This window comes from Microcaecilia unicolor, chromosome 12 (assembly GCF_901765095.1).
Source record: "Microcaecilia unicolor chromosome 12, aMicUni1.1, whole genome shotgun sequence".
Classification (NCBI taxonomy): domain Eukaryota; kingdom Metazoa; phylum Chordata; class Amphibia; order Gymnophiona; family Siphonopidae; genus Microcaecilia; species Microcaecilia unicolor.
In genome coordinates this window covers 24,143,947-24,161,021 of record NC_044042.1, presented here as the reverse complement: position 1 = coordinate 24,161,021, position 17,075 = coordinate 24,143,947, and the positions used below count along the sequence as shown (strand labels likewise).

The 17,075-nt window shown below is 44.4% G+C and overlaps 1 protein-coding gene across 1 annotated transcript; it reads right to left on the bottom strand.

The window, feature by feature from the left end:
* Positions 1-339: 339 nt before the first annotated feature.
* Positions 340-7,257, bottom strand: PHLDA3 (pleckstrin homology like domain family A member 3). Its single transcript, XM_030220988.1, has 2 exons — positions 6,258-7,257; positions 340-2,154 (listed from the first exon to the last, which is right to left on the bottom strand). The coding sequence occupies exon 1, from the start codon at positions 6,682-6,684 to the stop codon at positions 6,310-6,312; it is 375 nt and encodes a 124-aa protein (XP_030076848.1). The 5' UTR covers positions 6,685-7,257; the 3' UTR covers positions 340-2,154; positions 6,258-6,309.
* Between the last annotated feature and the right edge of the window lie 9,818 nt (positions 7,258-17,075).

The window sequence follows — 17,075 nt, the reverse complement described above, 5'->3', positions numbered from 1 at the left end:
TTGGCATCCATGGTACTGAAGTTTGGTTTCTACTGTACAGCTCTGGGGTCAGTGGACTCGTGGCTTGATTCCAAAATAGCCCTTATAGGTTTTTCTAGTTATTGTTCTGTCCTTTTTTTCATAGGGAGTTGGCGGAGCATTAATATATGAATTGGATTGGACATGGATGTCTGGGTTCTGTTCGGAGAGGAGGAGTAGCCCAGTGGTTAGTGCAGTGGACTTTGATCCTGGGGCAATGGGTTTAATTCCCACTGCAGCTCCTTGTGACTCTGGGCAAGTCACTTAACCCTCCATTGCCCCAGGTACAAATAAGTACCTGTATATACTATGTAAACCGCTTTGAATGTAGTTGCAAAAACCACAGAAAGGTGGTATATCAACTCCCATTTCCCTATTTGGACCCTGACTGAACAGATGTAAGCTGGTCTAAGAGTAACAGACCTAGGTGTGGCAGGCTGACGGAAGGAGGTGAAGGTTAATAAGAGAACCAGAAGTAGAAGAATACCCTGGGGAAGGGGAGGGGGAATTATTTAACCATGGGTTTGGACCTCTGGTTCCCAAATCCTTTTCACACAGCAGGATGGAGAGAGCTGAGCAGCTCAGGGCTGAGGAATACAGAAACTGGATACAGGAGCAGGGCATCTACAAGCATCTCCCAACAGAAACATTTTTTTTATAATGCGATGCTAAAATCTGCCCGGTCCTGCAAGGCAGGAAATAAGGGATCAATATTCAGAACGATTTAACCCAGAGGGAGAGGTTAAATCGTGGTGAGCAGGCCATCCCCAGATTTTCATTGGCAATGAACTGCACAGTGCCACTCAAAGTCTGGTGTGATTGGCACAACATTTGCCAGATAATGCTGGTACTGGAGGAGCCAGGAGTTATGTGGGCACCAGTGACATTAAGTGCCAGTGTTGCATAGATAACCAGGCATATTGGACTACACAAAAGGCAATCTTACCTTTGCCCAATTAGCTATGTAGTGTGGAGAGCTTCCTGGCATCACCAAAGACCTACCAGATAGGTCCCAGCCCTGAACATCCCTGTCTAAATTAGCCAGCAGCATTTAAAAGAAATGCTGACCGTTACTGGCTCAATATTACCTGTAAGTTTTGAAAGCTGCAGGTACGACCGAAGTTATTCAACAATACAGCTCCCTGATTAATAAAAGGGACACTGAAATGCATTTCCCCCCCACCACCACTGACTGAATATGGCAGAAGACCATTTTAGTACTGTAGCACAGAAAAGTGCAGAAGTTCTTCTGTTGGCCCTAGAAAGCAATGTAGAGATTCGATATCTGTCAGATTCCTCTGAAACTCAAAAACTAAAATGGTACAGTTGCCAGAATCCAAATTCATACTGTCAGGAAGTTGGTATCCTCGCTATGACAGCAGCAGTCCATTGCAGATATAAAGCTCGTGGGAATGGATGAACTCGGAGTTTCTAATAGGAATCTTCATTTTTTAAGACGCTCTTCTTTGGTTGTTCCTTGTGTCTTGGACATGATTTTCTTTTGGGCGCGTTGCTGGCTTTACCTCCTTTATCAACAAGGGCTTGAACAGAATAGACTTAACCGCTACTGTCGTCACCAACGGCGAGGTTGAAAAACTGGTATCCCAAAGTCAAGCATCACTCGTGGCTTAAAGTGAGGGCAGAATGTTGCATTTCTTCAGTTGCCATCCCACTGGGACAGCCAGTTTCCTCTGTATACACATCCCAGATAAAGACCTTGTACCTAGATCCTGGATCCTGACTCTGCCAGCAAAGCGAAGCTGGATCAGTTCAGTTAGTTGGTGTCCATGCCGAGAGCATATGAAAAAGCAACACTTTGTGAATAGTCACAGTAGGGTTCATAGGTTTTAACAAAAGCGTACTCCGTCACCTCCCCTCCCTCCAAAATCTTGCAGAAGTATTGACTGCGCCAAGGGTTGGTTTTCTCGGTTTAATCTGCAAACTGAATCAAGGCACCTTCAGGATGGTGACCGACATGTCGGAAGCATTAAAACAAACCCAGAGCCTTCGTATTGGACTGGTCTTGGTCTGGATGTATGGAACCAGGGTCTTTTCCAGTCACAACCGTCAGAGTTTGAGTCCTTTGTCCTGTTCAAAGCAACTATGGCAGGCCATTGTCAGCAGCGTTACGATAATCTGGTAAGGAAAGAAGCCGTTCATTAGTGAAGAGAGAAGCAAAGGAAGGGCTTAACTTAGGATGGACTGGGGAATGGTAATGTGTGTCAAAACGCAACAGAGTTATCATGCTGCAACCCAAACCACCAGCCTGCATCAAAAATGCGTAGTGTTACACCAGTATCTAGATTTTGACCAGGGTTGTTATGGAGGTGAAGAGCACAATGATGGACGGGACATGGATACAGAATCTGCCACCTTCAGCACTGAGTAGCAGGGCCGGTCAAACCCGGTAAGCGGGGTAAGTGCCGCAGGGGGGGGGCGCCTGCCTTCAAGGGCGCCGCTGCGGCACTGCGCCGCCATACTGTGCCGCCCTTGGTGCTTTAAATCTTTACATTTACCTCCGTTCCAGCAGCCGCGTCATTTGAAAGCCCTGCCCCGTCTCTAGCCTTCCCTCCCTTCGTGAGTTCGTTCCGCAGTCCCGCCTTCTGACGTCATTTCCTCACGGGCGGGACTGCAGAACGAACTCACGAAGGGAGGGAAGGCTAGAGACGGGGCAGGGCTTTCAAATGACGCGGCTGCTGGAACGGAGGTAAATTACAGAATCGCTGGACAGGGGCAGGGTGGGAGAAGAGAGAAAGGAGATGCAGGGGGGCACCAGAGACCCTAGGACCGGCCCTGCTGAGTAGACGAGTTTGTCCTATCTAGAACTGGAGGGCCTGATATTTTTTAATGATTCAGATGGCCAGGAGAGACCCCTAGCCTGTCCGGGGCTAATCAGGCATATTCAACAGCAATTAACCGTCCAGTTAGCGCCCAAGCTGAAACCGGCTATTTTGAGGGTGTTCCGAGGGGGTGGAGTCAGAACTTGGCTGGTTAAATGCCAATATTCAGAATTTAATCGGCTAAGACAACTGCATACATAGGACGGCATACAAGTCGGTCCTACCTTTACGTGGTTCTTCATAGCCAGTTAAGTGCTGAATATCGCAGCTATGCTTTCGCCGGCCCTGTATACCTGGAAATTCAATGCTGGTGCTCAGACGTGACCTGCCATTGAATTTCTAAGGGCGATGCCAGCAGCGGTCAGTAAAACGCTAATCACTGCTGGCTGAATACGGGGCCTGGACAGTTCAGGGGATAGCACAAGGATGCAGAGTGCATGACTTGTAGGCCTGGACATTGGATCAGAATGTTCCCCATGCCAGCAGTTTAAGTATTCTAAAAGAAAATTGTTCATGAGATTTACAGCCTAAATAAAGGCTTGGGCACTAGGGAGCACAGCTCTCTCCAACCAAGGTCGCTCAGACTCACTGATAAGCTCATTTGAAAAGAAGAAAAAGAAAAATCCCCAAAACATCATGTTTCTGATGCAAAAATCCCTGAAAAAAAACCACCACAGGGATTACATCAGCTAAAATAAATAAAGATGATGAATCAGTGAAGGAGTAGTTTCAGGCCATGGAAAGATTGATGCAAGCATGGGCTAAACAGACAGTTGAAAGAGTTACCCTTCCCAAGTCCTCTGCAATGCGTTAATGCTCATCACATATCAACAAGAATAACATTGGCCAGCCATTATTATTGAAATTCTTTATGTTCTCCTGTGACCCTAGGCTGCAGACATGATAGCAAGAGAGTTACAAGTTACCTCACGTATACTTGCACAAAGCAGCTGAAATTATGTTTTAAAAAAAAAAAAAAAGTCTCAGTGCTAGCCAGTACCTGGTTACTGCTGCTACTTTATGCTAAAGCTTTCATTGAAAAACTCCAGCATGCTGTCACCTTGTTTGAACTACAGGGTGAGAATGTGCAGCTCTGTAGAGTTTTCTTCTGTGGTTCTTGGGGAAAAGTCTGATGCAATACCACTGAAACCTGACAGAGATCCAGCAATTTGAAACTCCGGTCCCTCCCCAGAAAAATCCCCACTACAAATGGGCATCTGGTTCCCGCCACCTCGTTGTTCATTGTACCTTCACTGAATCTTTTCCTCAAAAGAAATTGTGTGAATTGATTTTGCAGATTTTTGACTAAAAACATTCTGTTTTGTGAGCCTCCTTTAAAAATAAGATTGCACTTCTCAGCACCAGGACACCTCCTCTCAGATTTTTGCAGGTAAGGATGGGAGAACAGAAAGCATTCAGCCTTGAGTTATCTATTCTTCCTGTCTCTGGTGGGGCGGGTGTGAGATTGCTTTTGTGAGCAAAAAGCATTGCTGTAAATCACACTATCTTTCATAGCTCCTCACCTGAACTTCCGAACGCTTATCTTTCATCTGTGCTAGACTGTTCAGTTTGTGAATGGTTGAAAGCATGGAAAGGTAGGTTTTCATTTATCTGTATTCTAAAATTTTCATCTTTTTATCTACAGAGAAGCCACGTTACCTAGTTCCAGGCTGGACATTTTGGGACAGTCCCAGATTTCTCACCCCATCCTGGTGCATTATTTATTATTAATAGGATTTATTTACGCCTTTTTGATGAAATCCACCCAAGATCAATCTGAACATAGGGAACAGCTAATATCAACATAAAAAATTGAACAACAGTATATATTATGGCACAGAAGAACAGAAACCCTCACAAACTCATAAATTGTCAGACACCGTGAAGGCAACCAAACAGTCAGAACAAATTATGTCCAAAATACAAACAGTTTATTAAAACATCCAATGACTCGACACGGGCCATGTTTTGGCTGCAAAGACCTCTCAGGAGTCTTCTGTCTGGCTGTTTCAAAAACTCACTAGCTCTTCAAATAAAACAACGAATAATAAAGCATCTTGTACGACTAAAGGTATCTCTAGACAACAAGCTGTCATGAACTTGCCCGTGTCGAGTCATTGGATGTTTTAATAAACTGTTTATAAGTCGAACATCATCTAGTTCTGACTCTTTGGTCACCTTCGTTGCGTCCGACGATTTGACAGTACACAATAAAACATCTTAGTGTCAAATCATTATTCGAACATAATGTCAAAATCTTTTGATTGGATTGAGTAAATCAAGCCTCCAACACTTGTAACTGGTGCAAAATAGTAACATAACATAGTAGATGACGGCAGAAAAAGACCTGCACAGTCCATCTAGTCTGCCCAACAAGATGAACTCATATGTGCTACTTCTTGTGTATACCTTATTTTGATTTGTATCTGCCATTTTCAGGACACAGACCGTAGAAGTCTTGCCCAGAACTAGCCCCACCAACCAAACACCAGCCCCGCCTCCCAATCTCGGCACAGTAACATAGTAGATGACGGCAGAAAAAAATACGGCCTGCATGTTTAATAACTTGGCCTAAAAGATAAGATCATAACACTCCTGTGCTTTTTCATTTACATTGGCTGCCTATAGCAACATGCATCCAGTTCAAGCTGTTGTGTTTGGTTTATAAATTGTTTCATTTTCAATAAGACCTGAAGCATTGATTCAATGAACAGGATCACGCACTACAAATCCCACCCTGCTTTGGGATGTAAAATCAGGATTGGCCAAAAAGTCTGCAACCTGAAACTGAGTAACTTGGCATCTCTGCATCTACTATTTATAATATAGCGTGCGCTCTGTGATTGAATAGCCGGTTTATTTTGGCCGCTAAAAAGTTAGCCAGCTATGCCGATATTCGGCGCTAACCGGTTAACAGTTTAGTGGTCGAAGATAGGCCTATTATTTAAGATGCCTATTTTGACCACTCAGCATAACCGGTTTGGCACTGAATATCCATGCCTAACAGGCTATGTCGCACGACATAGCCACAAACCAGGATATTCAGTGTTTGATAACCGATTATCTCCTGCTGCATATCTTAAATGCTACTTAACTGGCCAGGAGCTGTTCCTGGCTGGTTAAACAGTTTTGAATATCGGAGGGGATTAAGGTTATTTCCATCATCAGCATTCTACTTGGCCAAGGCGGAGGGAGGAGCCTGTGAAACAGGCTAGACTGATTGGCTGAACATCCCCAGGTGCTGAATGGCACATCACATGGGGCATTTCTCACAGACACAGTGCCTTTCAGTAGAATGCCACCAATTTCAAAATGGCAGGCTGAGCCATGAGATGTCTGAAGAGTGCTGCCAGAGATGCAATAAGTACATATTATTCAAGGCCCCTAGCCCTTACTCACCTTTTATTAGCCTCCCCCCTCCAGAGCAGAGGGGACAGGGAAGAAGACCTCCTTAAGTCACCAGGGCACCTGCTCTGAGGCTCTGCCTGGCTCGCACCTCCTGAATTGCCTTTTGGTTCTTAAACTTCACCAGGCCCAAAGTGATCTCAGCATTCCAGCCAGGGTCCTCTTGTGAACAGCGGAAGTCGATCTCGCCCTTGTCCTCGGTGACCACGGTGAAGTAGACGTAGCGTTCTTTCCACTCCACACACTCCACGGCCTTCATGTGGGAGAATCCCAGTTCCTTGCAGCGGGAGCCAGAGCCCTTCACATCAAACAACTTGAGTCCTTTCTCGGTCAGCTGGCAGCGCTTCTTCTTCCAGAGCTGCAGGAGGCCACCACTTCGTTTCTCCAGCAAGCCTTCCTTCAACACTTTCTCGGTAGTCATAGCCCTTCCTTGCTCTCTTATCTCCTCAGTCTGATTCTTCTCAGTCCTGGAGTCTCAGAGCTTCTCACTAGCAGACAAATATTATTCCTTCCATTAATGTCCTAATTTCACAATCACAGTCTACTCTCTCCTTCTTTGTATCTCAGCTTGTTATTCCTTGGTTTTCCAACCCTCTCCTTCTATAGTCTCTGCTCCTCTTCCTTCCTCCCAACTTCTCTGTATGTCCCTCTTTCTTTCTGTGTCTCTTCAGCTCTTTTTCTTTTCCTCTTGTGTTACTTTTTCTTTCAGCTTCTCTCCTTCATTTCTCAGCCCCCTCCCGGATCCTCATTTGTGGTTGTTATTCTGTCCACCGGAGGAGTCTTATTTCCACTGTCAGCTCCCTCCCTGCCGCTGACTGGATCCAGCTGTTCTCCAAGGCTGGGATCCCCTCCCTTTTTTTTCCTCAGCTCAACTTCTTTTGCAAGAGCTGAAACTCTTCCCTAGATAGCTTGCCTTGTTCCCCAGTGCGTGGGCTCTCTGACCTTTAATACTTAAGCAGAGAAGGATCATTGCAATGACTGTCTCTCTCTCTGCCTCTCTGACAGCAGGGTGTGTGTGCTTGCAATGTGTGCTCTCTCCTCCACTGCCGGGGATTTGTTCTTACATGCCTGACTTCGTTTGCTCAGCTTTCTGCTGTTTCCCAGTCCCACTTGCATTCCATGGCCAGGCTAAGTCCCAGTCCATTTAGCTGATGAGCAGCGGCAGCAGCCAATCAGAGCTGGCGCTGTAGCTCGGAGGCAGGACGGAGGCGGCAGCAGAGTTTAATAACCCAAATGGAAACCATTCACAAACTTGCCAAGGGTGTGGTAAATATTCAGCTTGTCTTATAGATATGTTAAGAGCAGTCGATTTTTCATTACTGCTAAGGACTGTATTTATTTATTGGCTTCTTTGGAAGATGAGCCGTCCAGCAGCCGTTTCCAGTTCTGTGGGGAAGCTGTGCCCTTGTGAGTGGGAGTTGAAAGATATTTCTAAAGTGGGCAGATGCTGTGAGTCACCACTGGGAAGTCTGCAGATGGTACCAGTACAGTACAGTGCCGGGCTGGATAGTCTGAAGTTGCCTCCCTAGCTCGGCTGTATAGTTATCCTAGAAATCTTAAAGGAATGGTGACCTGTGCCTGGTTTAAAAAACACCCAAACAATTTTTTAAAAAAGATTTCATTTTCTTCATATTTCTAGCTCATGGTTTGCTAGCCATACAATAACCTGGGAATTGCACCATGCCATGTAATATTTATTCAGACTTTTGGGGAGGCAGTATGGATGGTGTTACTGTTACCAGTTGAAGGGGTCCTTTCACTCAGGTGCGCTAATGATTAGCATGCCCTAAATAATAAGATGCCCATTATATGACTATGGGTGTCTTATCATTTAGTGCACCTGAGTAAAAGGACCTCTGTGATAGGGGCCCATTTACAAAGCAGCGGTAGAAAGTGGCCTGCAGTAGTGTAGGCGCGTGTACTGGGTGTGCGTCGGGCTAATTTTTACCACATCTACAAAAAGGGCTTTTTTTTTTAATGGGACGGGAAAAGGGCCCGCAGTAAAAATGAAACCAGCACGCTCCCAAAACCTGTCTGAGCCCTTAACGCCACCCATTGATCTAACGGTAAAGGCTCACGAGCTACATGCGGGGCGACCGGTCGGCCTGCGCCAAATGCCAATTACCACCAGAACCGGTGCATGTAGGAGGAAATAAATAATTCATGCATGCATTATGTGGGTGCACGCCAAATCTGAAATTACCACCAGGAGGGCGTGCTGGCCTGGTGGTAGTCTCATTTGGGCACACACTGCATGCGTGTAGAGCCTACCGCAGCTTAGTAAAAGGGCTCCATAGTGTTTTCTGCACCTAACTGATCTGGTGGGCATGAAACAGATCTGCATATACTCAGGGCCGCCGAGAGACTGGGCCAGGCCCGGGACAAGGCCGCTGCCGGGGCCCCCCTCCACCCGCCACCGGGCCCTCTCTCCACCCCCGGGCCCTCTGCACTGACCTTAAGCGCCTCACCTTCTAAAGCACAGCAAGCAGTGGCAAACCACTCCTTCCTTCTACCCTCGCGGAAGTTATGTCAGGCGAGGGCGGGACACGGAAGGAAGGAGTGGTCTGCCGCTGCTTGCTGTGCTTTTGAAGGTGAGGCACTTAAATTCAATGCCAGGGAGCGACAGCAGGCGGGCCAGACTGTGGTGGCGCTGGGCCCCCCTGGAGGCCCCCCCGGAGGCCCGGGCCAGGGGAATTTTGTCCCCCCTGTCCCCCCTCTTGGCGGCCATGCATATACTGAAGATTCATTTATGCAAATTTAATCCATGCACATGCATTTCAGATATGTTCATAACTGGACTGGTTTATGTGTGCCTCCAGTACAAGGTTGGGGTCCACTGGTCTAAGGGTTCTATTTATCAGTGGTCTCATTAATTTCATCGTTCTGTTTTGCATCTTTTCTCACGTCACTTTCCTCTTTTTTATTTCCTTTCTTGGCTTTCATTCTGCTATGTTTTGTATTTTCAGAGTGGATGGAGGTGAGAATGGAGAGGATCTTGCCCTCTGTGTTGATGAAGACAGCCAATGAGAAAGAGAAACAGAAAAAAAATTAGTCTGGGGATCCTGGCAGACCAGTAACACATCTAGAAATGTTCAGAACATCACATCAAAGATTAGTGGTGTTTGATAAGATTCTGCCCAGTACTTGGGAGCTAGTGTTTGGGAACTTAAGAATAGATGGTCTATCCTTAGTAATATCCAGACTTTTTGTTTACTGTCAACATGCAGAGAGCTAAGGACTACTGTCTGGAAACAGTTCTTGGGGGGATGCTGGTAATTATTTTATACAACCCAAGTCCTTTTTCCTGTGTGAATTGTTTTGCCTCACAGTTTCAGTTTTTAACAGCTTCCATTGACTCTTATGTACTAGTCTTGCCTTTTTGCTAGGCAGTGGTTGACCACTTAACATTTCTTTAGTCCAAACTACTACTACTACTACTACTTAGCATTTCTATAGCGCTGCCAGGGTTACGCAGCGCTGTACAAGTTTAAACATGGGGAAGGACAGTCCCTGCTCAAGAGAGCTTACAATCTAAAGGTGACAATGTCTGGCAATTCTCTCAAAAATAGTAATCCATGGGGCGGCACCCTTACTAATCGGGGGTAGTTGCTGGACGATGGTGTGAATGTCCGAATTGATCATTAAGTGGAGGAGGGGTGCCATATTTGTCTCTCATCATAGCTTAGTTCCACTGGTCAGTTCCAATCAACAATTTTTATATTTAATTCTGAATCTAGCAAAATCAATAATTGAGCACATCACTCTACAGGGAGATGGTAGAGGGGAGAGATAGGACGGGAGAAATAGATGAAGAGGACCCTAGCGAGGGAGAAGAAACCTGTTTGGGAGAACAGGGAACAGAAAGAAGCTTTTGAGGGCAGTTGGAGGTGAACTTAAGAGGAATGAAAGACATAGAGGTACCTAATGGAAAGGAAAAAGAGATAATCATCGTCATCATAATTTAGTTGTGTTCCACGTTATCTTAAAAATTATAAGCGGAGAACAAAATACATACACAACAGAATAAAAACTTACAAAAATGGACAACATATTAAAAAAATAAAATAATAGCATCACAATTAATAAAAGCATCATAACAAAACCACACACACCAGAAAAAGGGAAAATTCCCTACGAAACAGACAAAGGTTCAGCAAAAACAGTAGGGATGGGAAGTAGGCGAACCAATGAGGCAGAAGTCCAGAGGCTGACTGCAGCAAATTTATTAGGCAAATCACATGTACATAAGTACATAAGTACATAAGTAATGCCATACTGGGAAAAGACCAAGGGTCCATCAAGCCCAGCATCCTGTCCACGACAGCGGCCAATCCAGGCCAAGGGCACCTGGCAAGCTTCCCAAACGTACAAACATTCTATACATGTTATTCCTGGAATTTTGGAGTTTTCCAAGTCCGTTTAGTAGCGGTTTATGGACTTGTCCTTTAGGAAACCGTCCAACCCCTTTTTAAACTCTGCTAAGCTAACTGCCTTCACCACTTTCTCCGGCAACGAATTCCAGAGTTTAATTACGCGTTGGGTGAAGAAAAATTTTCTCTGATTTGTTTTAAATTTACTACACTGTAGTTTCATCGCATGCCCCCTAGTCCTAGTATTTTTGGAAAGCGTGAACAGACGCTTCACATCCACCTGTTCCACTCCACTCATTATTTTATATACCTCTATCATGTCTCCCCTCAGCCGTCTCTTCTCCAAGCTGAATAGCCCTAGCCTCCTTAGTCTTTCTTCATAGGGAAGTCGTCCCATCCCCGCTATCATTTTAGTCGCCCTTCGCTGCACCTTTTCCAATTCTATGTAGACTCGGTTAAAATACATGCAGGGTCAACATGGACCGTGTTTTGGCAAAGATTGCCTGCATCAGGAGTCACTGTCTCTTGTATTTCAAATCTCTGCATTTTGCAGTTGCTGTGAATAAGAAAAGTTTAAGAATGCTTTAATATAAATCAGCAACCAGTGCACGGGAACCCTGCTGTTTTTGCTGAACCTATTTATTTATTTATAGCATTTATATCCCACAATTTCCCACCCACGGGCAGGCTCAATGTGGCTTACAACAGTCTGTAAAACATCAAGTCAGCAAACAAACAATCAATTTCTTAGAAGCGTAAGCGAGAAAGGGTAGAAGCAAAGAAGGGAAAAAGAGAAAGAGTAGTGGTGATCAATATGACGCCTTGACAGAGACAGTTCAGAAGTAAGAGATGCTAGGCGGGATTTGAGCATAAGCTTTTCCAAATAAAAAGGTCTTGAGGCGTTTTTTGAAGGTCGGGTGATCAGGAGTAAGTTTCACCAATTTAGGTAGACCATTCCACAAATGAGCGCTAATATAGGAGAAGGTGGATGCATAGGTGGTCTTGTGCTTGACGCCACTATATACTGGGTAATGGAGATTTAGGTACGAACGAGCTGATCTGTGAGAGTTCCTAGGTGGCAAGTTGATTAGGGTGTCCATATATGCTGGGGCTTCACCGTAGATGGCTTTAATATAAATCAGCAACCAATGTACGGAAACCCTACTGTTTTTGCTGAACCTATGATAATCAAAACTTGAAACAGTAAACTAAAATAAAATCTTCATTATTCCATCGACCCATATGCTTGAAGAAAAAGATAGCTTTCCAAGAAATTGGGGCGCTAGGAAGTGAATTAGGGAGAAATACGTGTTCTCCTGCTAGTACACAAAATCCTTTTAGACTGTATTGTTCCTTCATATCCAGTTGAGGTTCATTAGAACCATAGAAGCCCAACTTACTATACGTGATGCCCTAACAGAATTCTGGAGGCCATTTCTCCAGAAGGATATGGAAAATGTGAAGACTGTAGAACTCGGTAACAGCTGTTACTACAGAGGCAATCTGGAAAAACCTACCAAACTAGTGCAGGGTCTGCTCAACAGCCATGAAATATGAGGCTTAATGACTGAAATGTGTGTACCCAAGAAGGCAGAACAGGAAAAGTGAATATGAGCGAGATACAAGTAATGCATAAGAGGCAAACCTTTCTCTAGAAGAGTAGGTCTCAACCCAGTCTTCGGGGTACACCCAGACAGTTTGGGTTTTTGGATATGCCCAATGGATCTGTATAAGACAGATTGCAGGTATTGCCTCCATTGTATGCAAATTGATCTCATGCATATTCAGTGTGGGTATTCTAAAAACAAGACTGAATGTGTGTGTCCCAAGGACTGGGTTCAGAAGCAAAAGGTCTTGTGATAAAGCTCAAAGAGGTAGACTAAGGAGCAACATTGAAAATTATACTGTAGACCCCATATAATCCCTCTGATTCTATATATCTTGCCTAGTGATCTGTGCTGAACTCTAAGTGTATTTTATAACAATGTGTGTAACTTGATTAACTTAGCAAACTAATCAACATTAATAACGGCACTTAACAAGCAATAATTTATTTATTTTATTTATTTGTTACATTTGTACCCCACATTTTCCCACCTATTTGCAGGCTCAATGTGGCTTGCATAGTACCGTAGAGGCTGTTGCCAATTCGGTTAATAACAGATACAGTGTGATATTGTGATCATATGAGGTAGGTTGGGTCAGGTAGCAGGGTCAAAAGAGGTGAAGATTATAAATTGTCCAGTACGATCATCGGTTCTGATATGTTGCTGGGTGCTGTGATTTTATGTTGGATCGTTGGGATATGCTTTTTTGAATAGGCGAGTCTTGAGTGATTTTCTAAAGTTGAAGTGGTATTGGTTTGTTCTCACTGTAGTTGGGAGTCCGTTCCATAGTTGTGCGCTTATGTAGGAGAAGTTGGATGCGTGGGTTGTTTTGTATAATGAGCATTAGTTGGCAATAATTTGAATTTATGCACCTAACTTGCTAACCTCCCTGTTTATGAAGCTGCGCTAACAGCTTCCGTGCACTAATACCGACACAGCCCATTCACTTTGAATGGGCTGTGTCGGCATTGTTGCGTGGCAGCTATTACTGTGACTTAGTAAACAGGAGGATACGCGTATTCTGTAACGCAGAGTGCCTAAATTCGAATGCGTGCAGCCAAAAAGGGGTGTGGTCATGGGCTGGGAAATGGGAGTTTCGTGGGCATTCCAAAATTTATGAGCACTGTTCTAGAATATGCCCCTCTGCCTAAATCTATGCACTGATATTTACGCCACATTTTCCTTGGCGTTAATGGATGCATATAGTTCTAGGCACTGGGATATCAACTAAGCGTAGTTCTAGGCACCCAGTATGGAATATACTTAGATGTAAATCTGTTCCGCGTGGATTTTTCAAGTGCCATATATAGAATCTGGCCCAATGTGGCTCGATATAACGCGGGATTGCTTATAATGTGGTCAAGGTTTAGACCCCCACTTTTGCTCTGTAGACCCAATATAACAAGGATTCACTTTTAATGTGGTCAAATGTTTTGGACCAGCATAAGCATTAGATGGGATCTTCAGTGGATGTTTGGTGGATGTTTTAGAGATGGATAGTAACATCTCTCTATATAAAAGGCAATCCCAACGTTCTGAAGCCTCCACGGAAGTAGAGGCGCCCGAGATATCCAGTGTGCCCTGGAGTGTCTGCACCGCCCTCGCGTCAAAACGTCATGACGTCGAGGGCGGAGCTATGACACTCGAGGCCCGAAACCGAAACGCCACAGCGAACTAACAAGGCAAGTAGCTCGGAGGGACGGAGGGAGGGGGCCCCTTGCTAGCGCCCGTTTCATTGCCCTCAGAAACGGCCGAACTAACAAGGCAAGTAGCTCGGAGGGACGGAGGGAGGGGGCCCCTTGCTAGCGCCCGTTTCATTGCCCTCAGAAACGGGCATTTTTTCCTAGTAATTCAATAAAGCTTGGGATAAACACAGTGGATTCCTAGTGGTGGAAAGTTGGGAGGGGTAAGCCAGAGACCAACTAGGCTATTATATTGCACGAGTAGGTAAATTGTTCAGAATGGATGGGCCTTTCTGTCCTTATCTGCCATTAAATTCCACATTTCCATGCACAAAGAAGTACAGAATTCTAGTAGGCACAATGATCCCAAACAGAGTCCACATCTGAAGGACGGACTGGAGTTGTCTCAGAAGCTCAGGTATAACATCTCTGGATAATTCTTATACTGGTTCAATAAATGACATCTCAGGCTGTAAAAATTCAGTGCTAACAATTCTAAACGAGACACCACAGTCTGAAGGCTTCCATCTTTACTTTGCTTCTGAAGGTGAAAAATGACAAGAACAATATACAACGTAAACATATACAGAACAATCATAAAATAAACTTAATAACCATCATAAAAATAAAAGGCATCTAAAAACAAGATGCAACTTGAGCATCAATAGAAATAGATTCCAAATCAAACATCCATAAAGAATAAAAATTAATTAATAATTAAAAAGAACACACAAAAATAACAATAGACTAGAATCTGTATATCTGGAGCATGAACATAAGTGTTGCTATACTGGAACAAACCAAAGGTCCATCAAGCCCAGCATCCTGTTTCCAACAGTGGCCAATCCAGGTCACAAGTACCTGGCAAGATCCCAAAACAGTACAATACATTTTATGCTGCTTATCCTAGAAATAAGCAGTAGATTTTCCCCAAGTCCATCTTAATAATGGCGTATGGACTTTTCTTTCAGGAAATTATCCAAACCTTTTTTTAAACCCTGCTAAGCTAATTGCTTTTACTACATTCTCTGGCAACGAATTCCAAAGTTTAATTACACATTGAGTGAAGAAATATTTTCTCCGATTTGTTTAAAATTTACTACTTTGTAGCTTCATTGCGTGCCCCCTAGTCCTAGTATTTTTGGACCCTTACTGTTTTCCACTTGACCTTTTCATAGAAGCTTCAAGGAAAAGAGGGGTTGGGGTACCAGGGCTTCCCAGACCTATCCTGGCACTTGGGTTTTCTGGATATCCCAAACTGATATGCATAAGATAAATTTACATTCACTGGAGACACAGTGTAAAAACAATTACCTCATGGATATCTTGAAAACTCAAATGGTCATAGAGTCCCCAGGACAGGTTTTGGAAACCCTAGGGTAGGGGGGTACAATATTTATGCAGCATGTCTGTAGGGTGTGTATCTTCCTTTCCCTTCACAAACATGTGAATCATAGCAAGTTGGGTAACTTTGGCCACATGTGCCACACTTAAGCAATCTTCTGTGGCATGAATAAAGCAACTGGACCCGTGGTGTCTTTCCTTGAGGTTTTCTACTAGTTATGTACTGTAATCATGGCGAGTTGTTCTTATGAGGACAGTCATCCACTTTCTAACTGCAGCTGCACATGGTACCACTGCCAGTCCTCAAAAATCAAAGGGGTTTTTTTTTATGTAATGCCTATGAAGTGGCCTTAACCCTTATCTCCACCTCCTCCCTCCCTCCCCCCAGTGAGATTTGGGTAGGAGGACATTAACCACAGTCTCAACCAAATGACCAAAAAGAGACCATCTTCAGGTCATGTACAGTAGGGCTGGTACAAAAGTATTAGACACCCATGGCAAAAGTTCAGGTTTGTGCTCGATGCTGTTGGGAAGAGAGGTCAGAGCAGGTTACATGCCCCTCCCTTCAGTTTCTTTCATGCCACTATCACCACCCCATCTTGAGATTTTCAAGATTATACTCAACCATCATGACTATCTTGGTGTCAGCAATCACAATTTTGAATACTTAAACTTTATTTTGTACTTACAAACTATTTTTGAATGAGGGCAATTTCCAAAACCCATTCAGCTGGGTAAATAGCTATTTATCCAGGTAAACCTGCTATTTGCAAATTACCCACCCTCCCTGTAGGCAAAAGCAGATGCTGATGGTCCATTGAGTTGTTTGGCAGTCAGGATCTACAGCTACTCTTTACTGCTCTCCAGAAGCCACCCTAGGCAACCACCTAGTTTGCCTAATTAATAAGCCAGCCCTGAGTTCGTGGCTCAGATCTTGCACTTGACTCAGCCAAAAGGCTAAACAGAGAACTGTCAAATCACATGCAATCAAAGCACTGTAGAAAGCCGCTTACACTGGGGGATAAAAGGATTTAGAGCTACTTAAAGTGCCAAATAACATCATTACAGGTTCTGGGAAGGAGGTTAACAGTGGGGCCATTGTTTCTTGTTTAATTACAAGAGGATTCTTTTCCAGCCACTACAACTGGGTCTTTGTTAAAACTATGTAGATGTGGCCCACTCAAAGCCTGAAGATCACATGTTCCTTCTTATGGTATTGGTGTGCACCCCTTGAAACGCCCTCTCTCTTCCCAACAGCTGGTGGGTACCATGTTATGGATACTGATAGACAGAATCCATGGTGACCGTACGGCTGGTTCCCGTCTGCAGCTTTGCTTGTTATTGTAAACCTGGACCCTTCTCATTTAGGAAAGAAGGTATATTTTTCTTCCAGTTTTAGCCAGGATGATGAAGCTAAGAGTAATGCAGCCTCACTCAGTGAGTACCAGTTTTCTTGCCAACTTCAGCACACAGTTTCGTGGTTCCGAGCCAAGCACTATTAAGTTGAATATGTGAGGTAGCTCCTCCTCAGTTGGTGGGGAGAGATGAAAGAGAAATGTTGACTTGGCAGAATATAGAGCAGCACATGGGGAGGAGAGAGGACTGAGATTGTGCAGTCTGCAGGATTTATGTTGAATTGGGAGTTACCAGTCTGGTGACCCCAATTTCCCTTCTCATTGTCTGTCAACCCATCTGTGTCTCAAACTCAGTTGCTGATTACTGCAAGTCCACTGGTTGTCCCCAGACAGCTACAATAAAAGGGAACTAGGAGCCAGGGTGCACCTTGCCGTAGCTACCACCTTTTCAAAA

What these genes read in the sequence shown, in the direction of transcription:
- PHLDA3 (XM_030220988.1), bottom strand. Translation starts at nt 6,684, where the DNA reads ATGACTACCGAGAAAGTGTTGAAGGAAGGCTTGCTGGAGAAACGAAGT.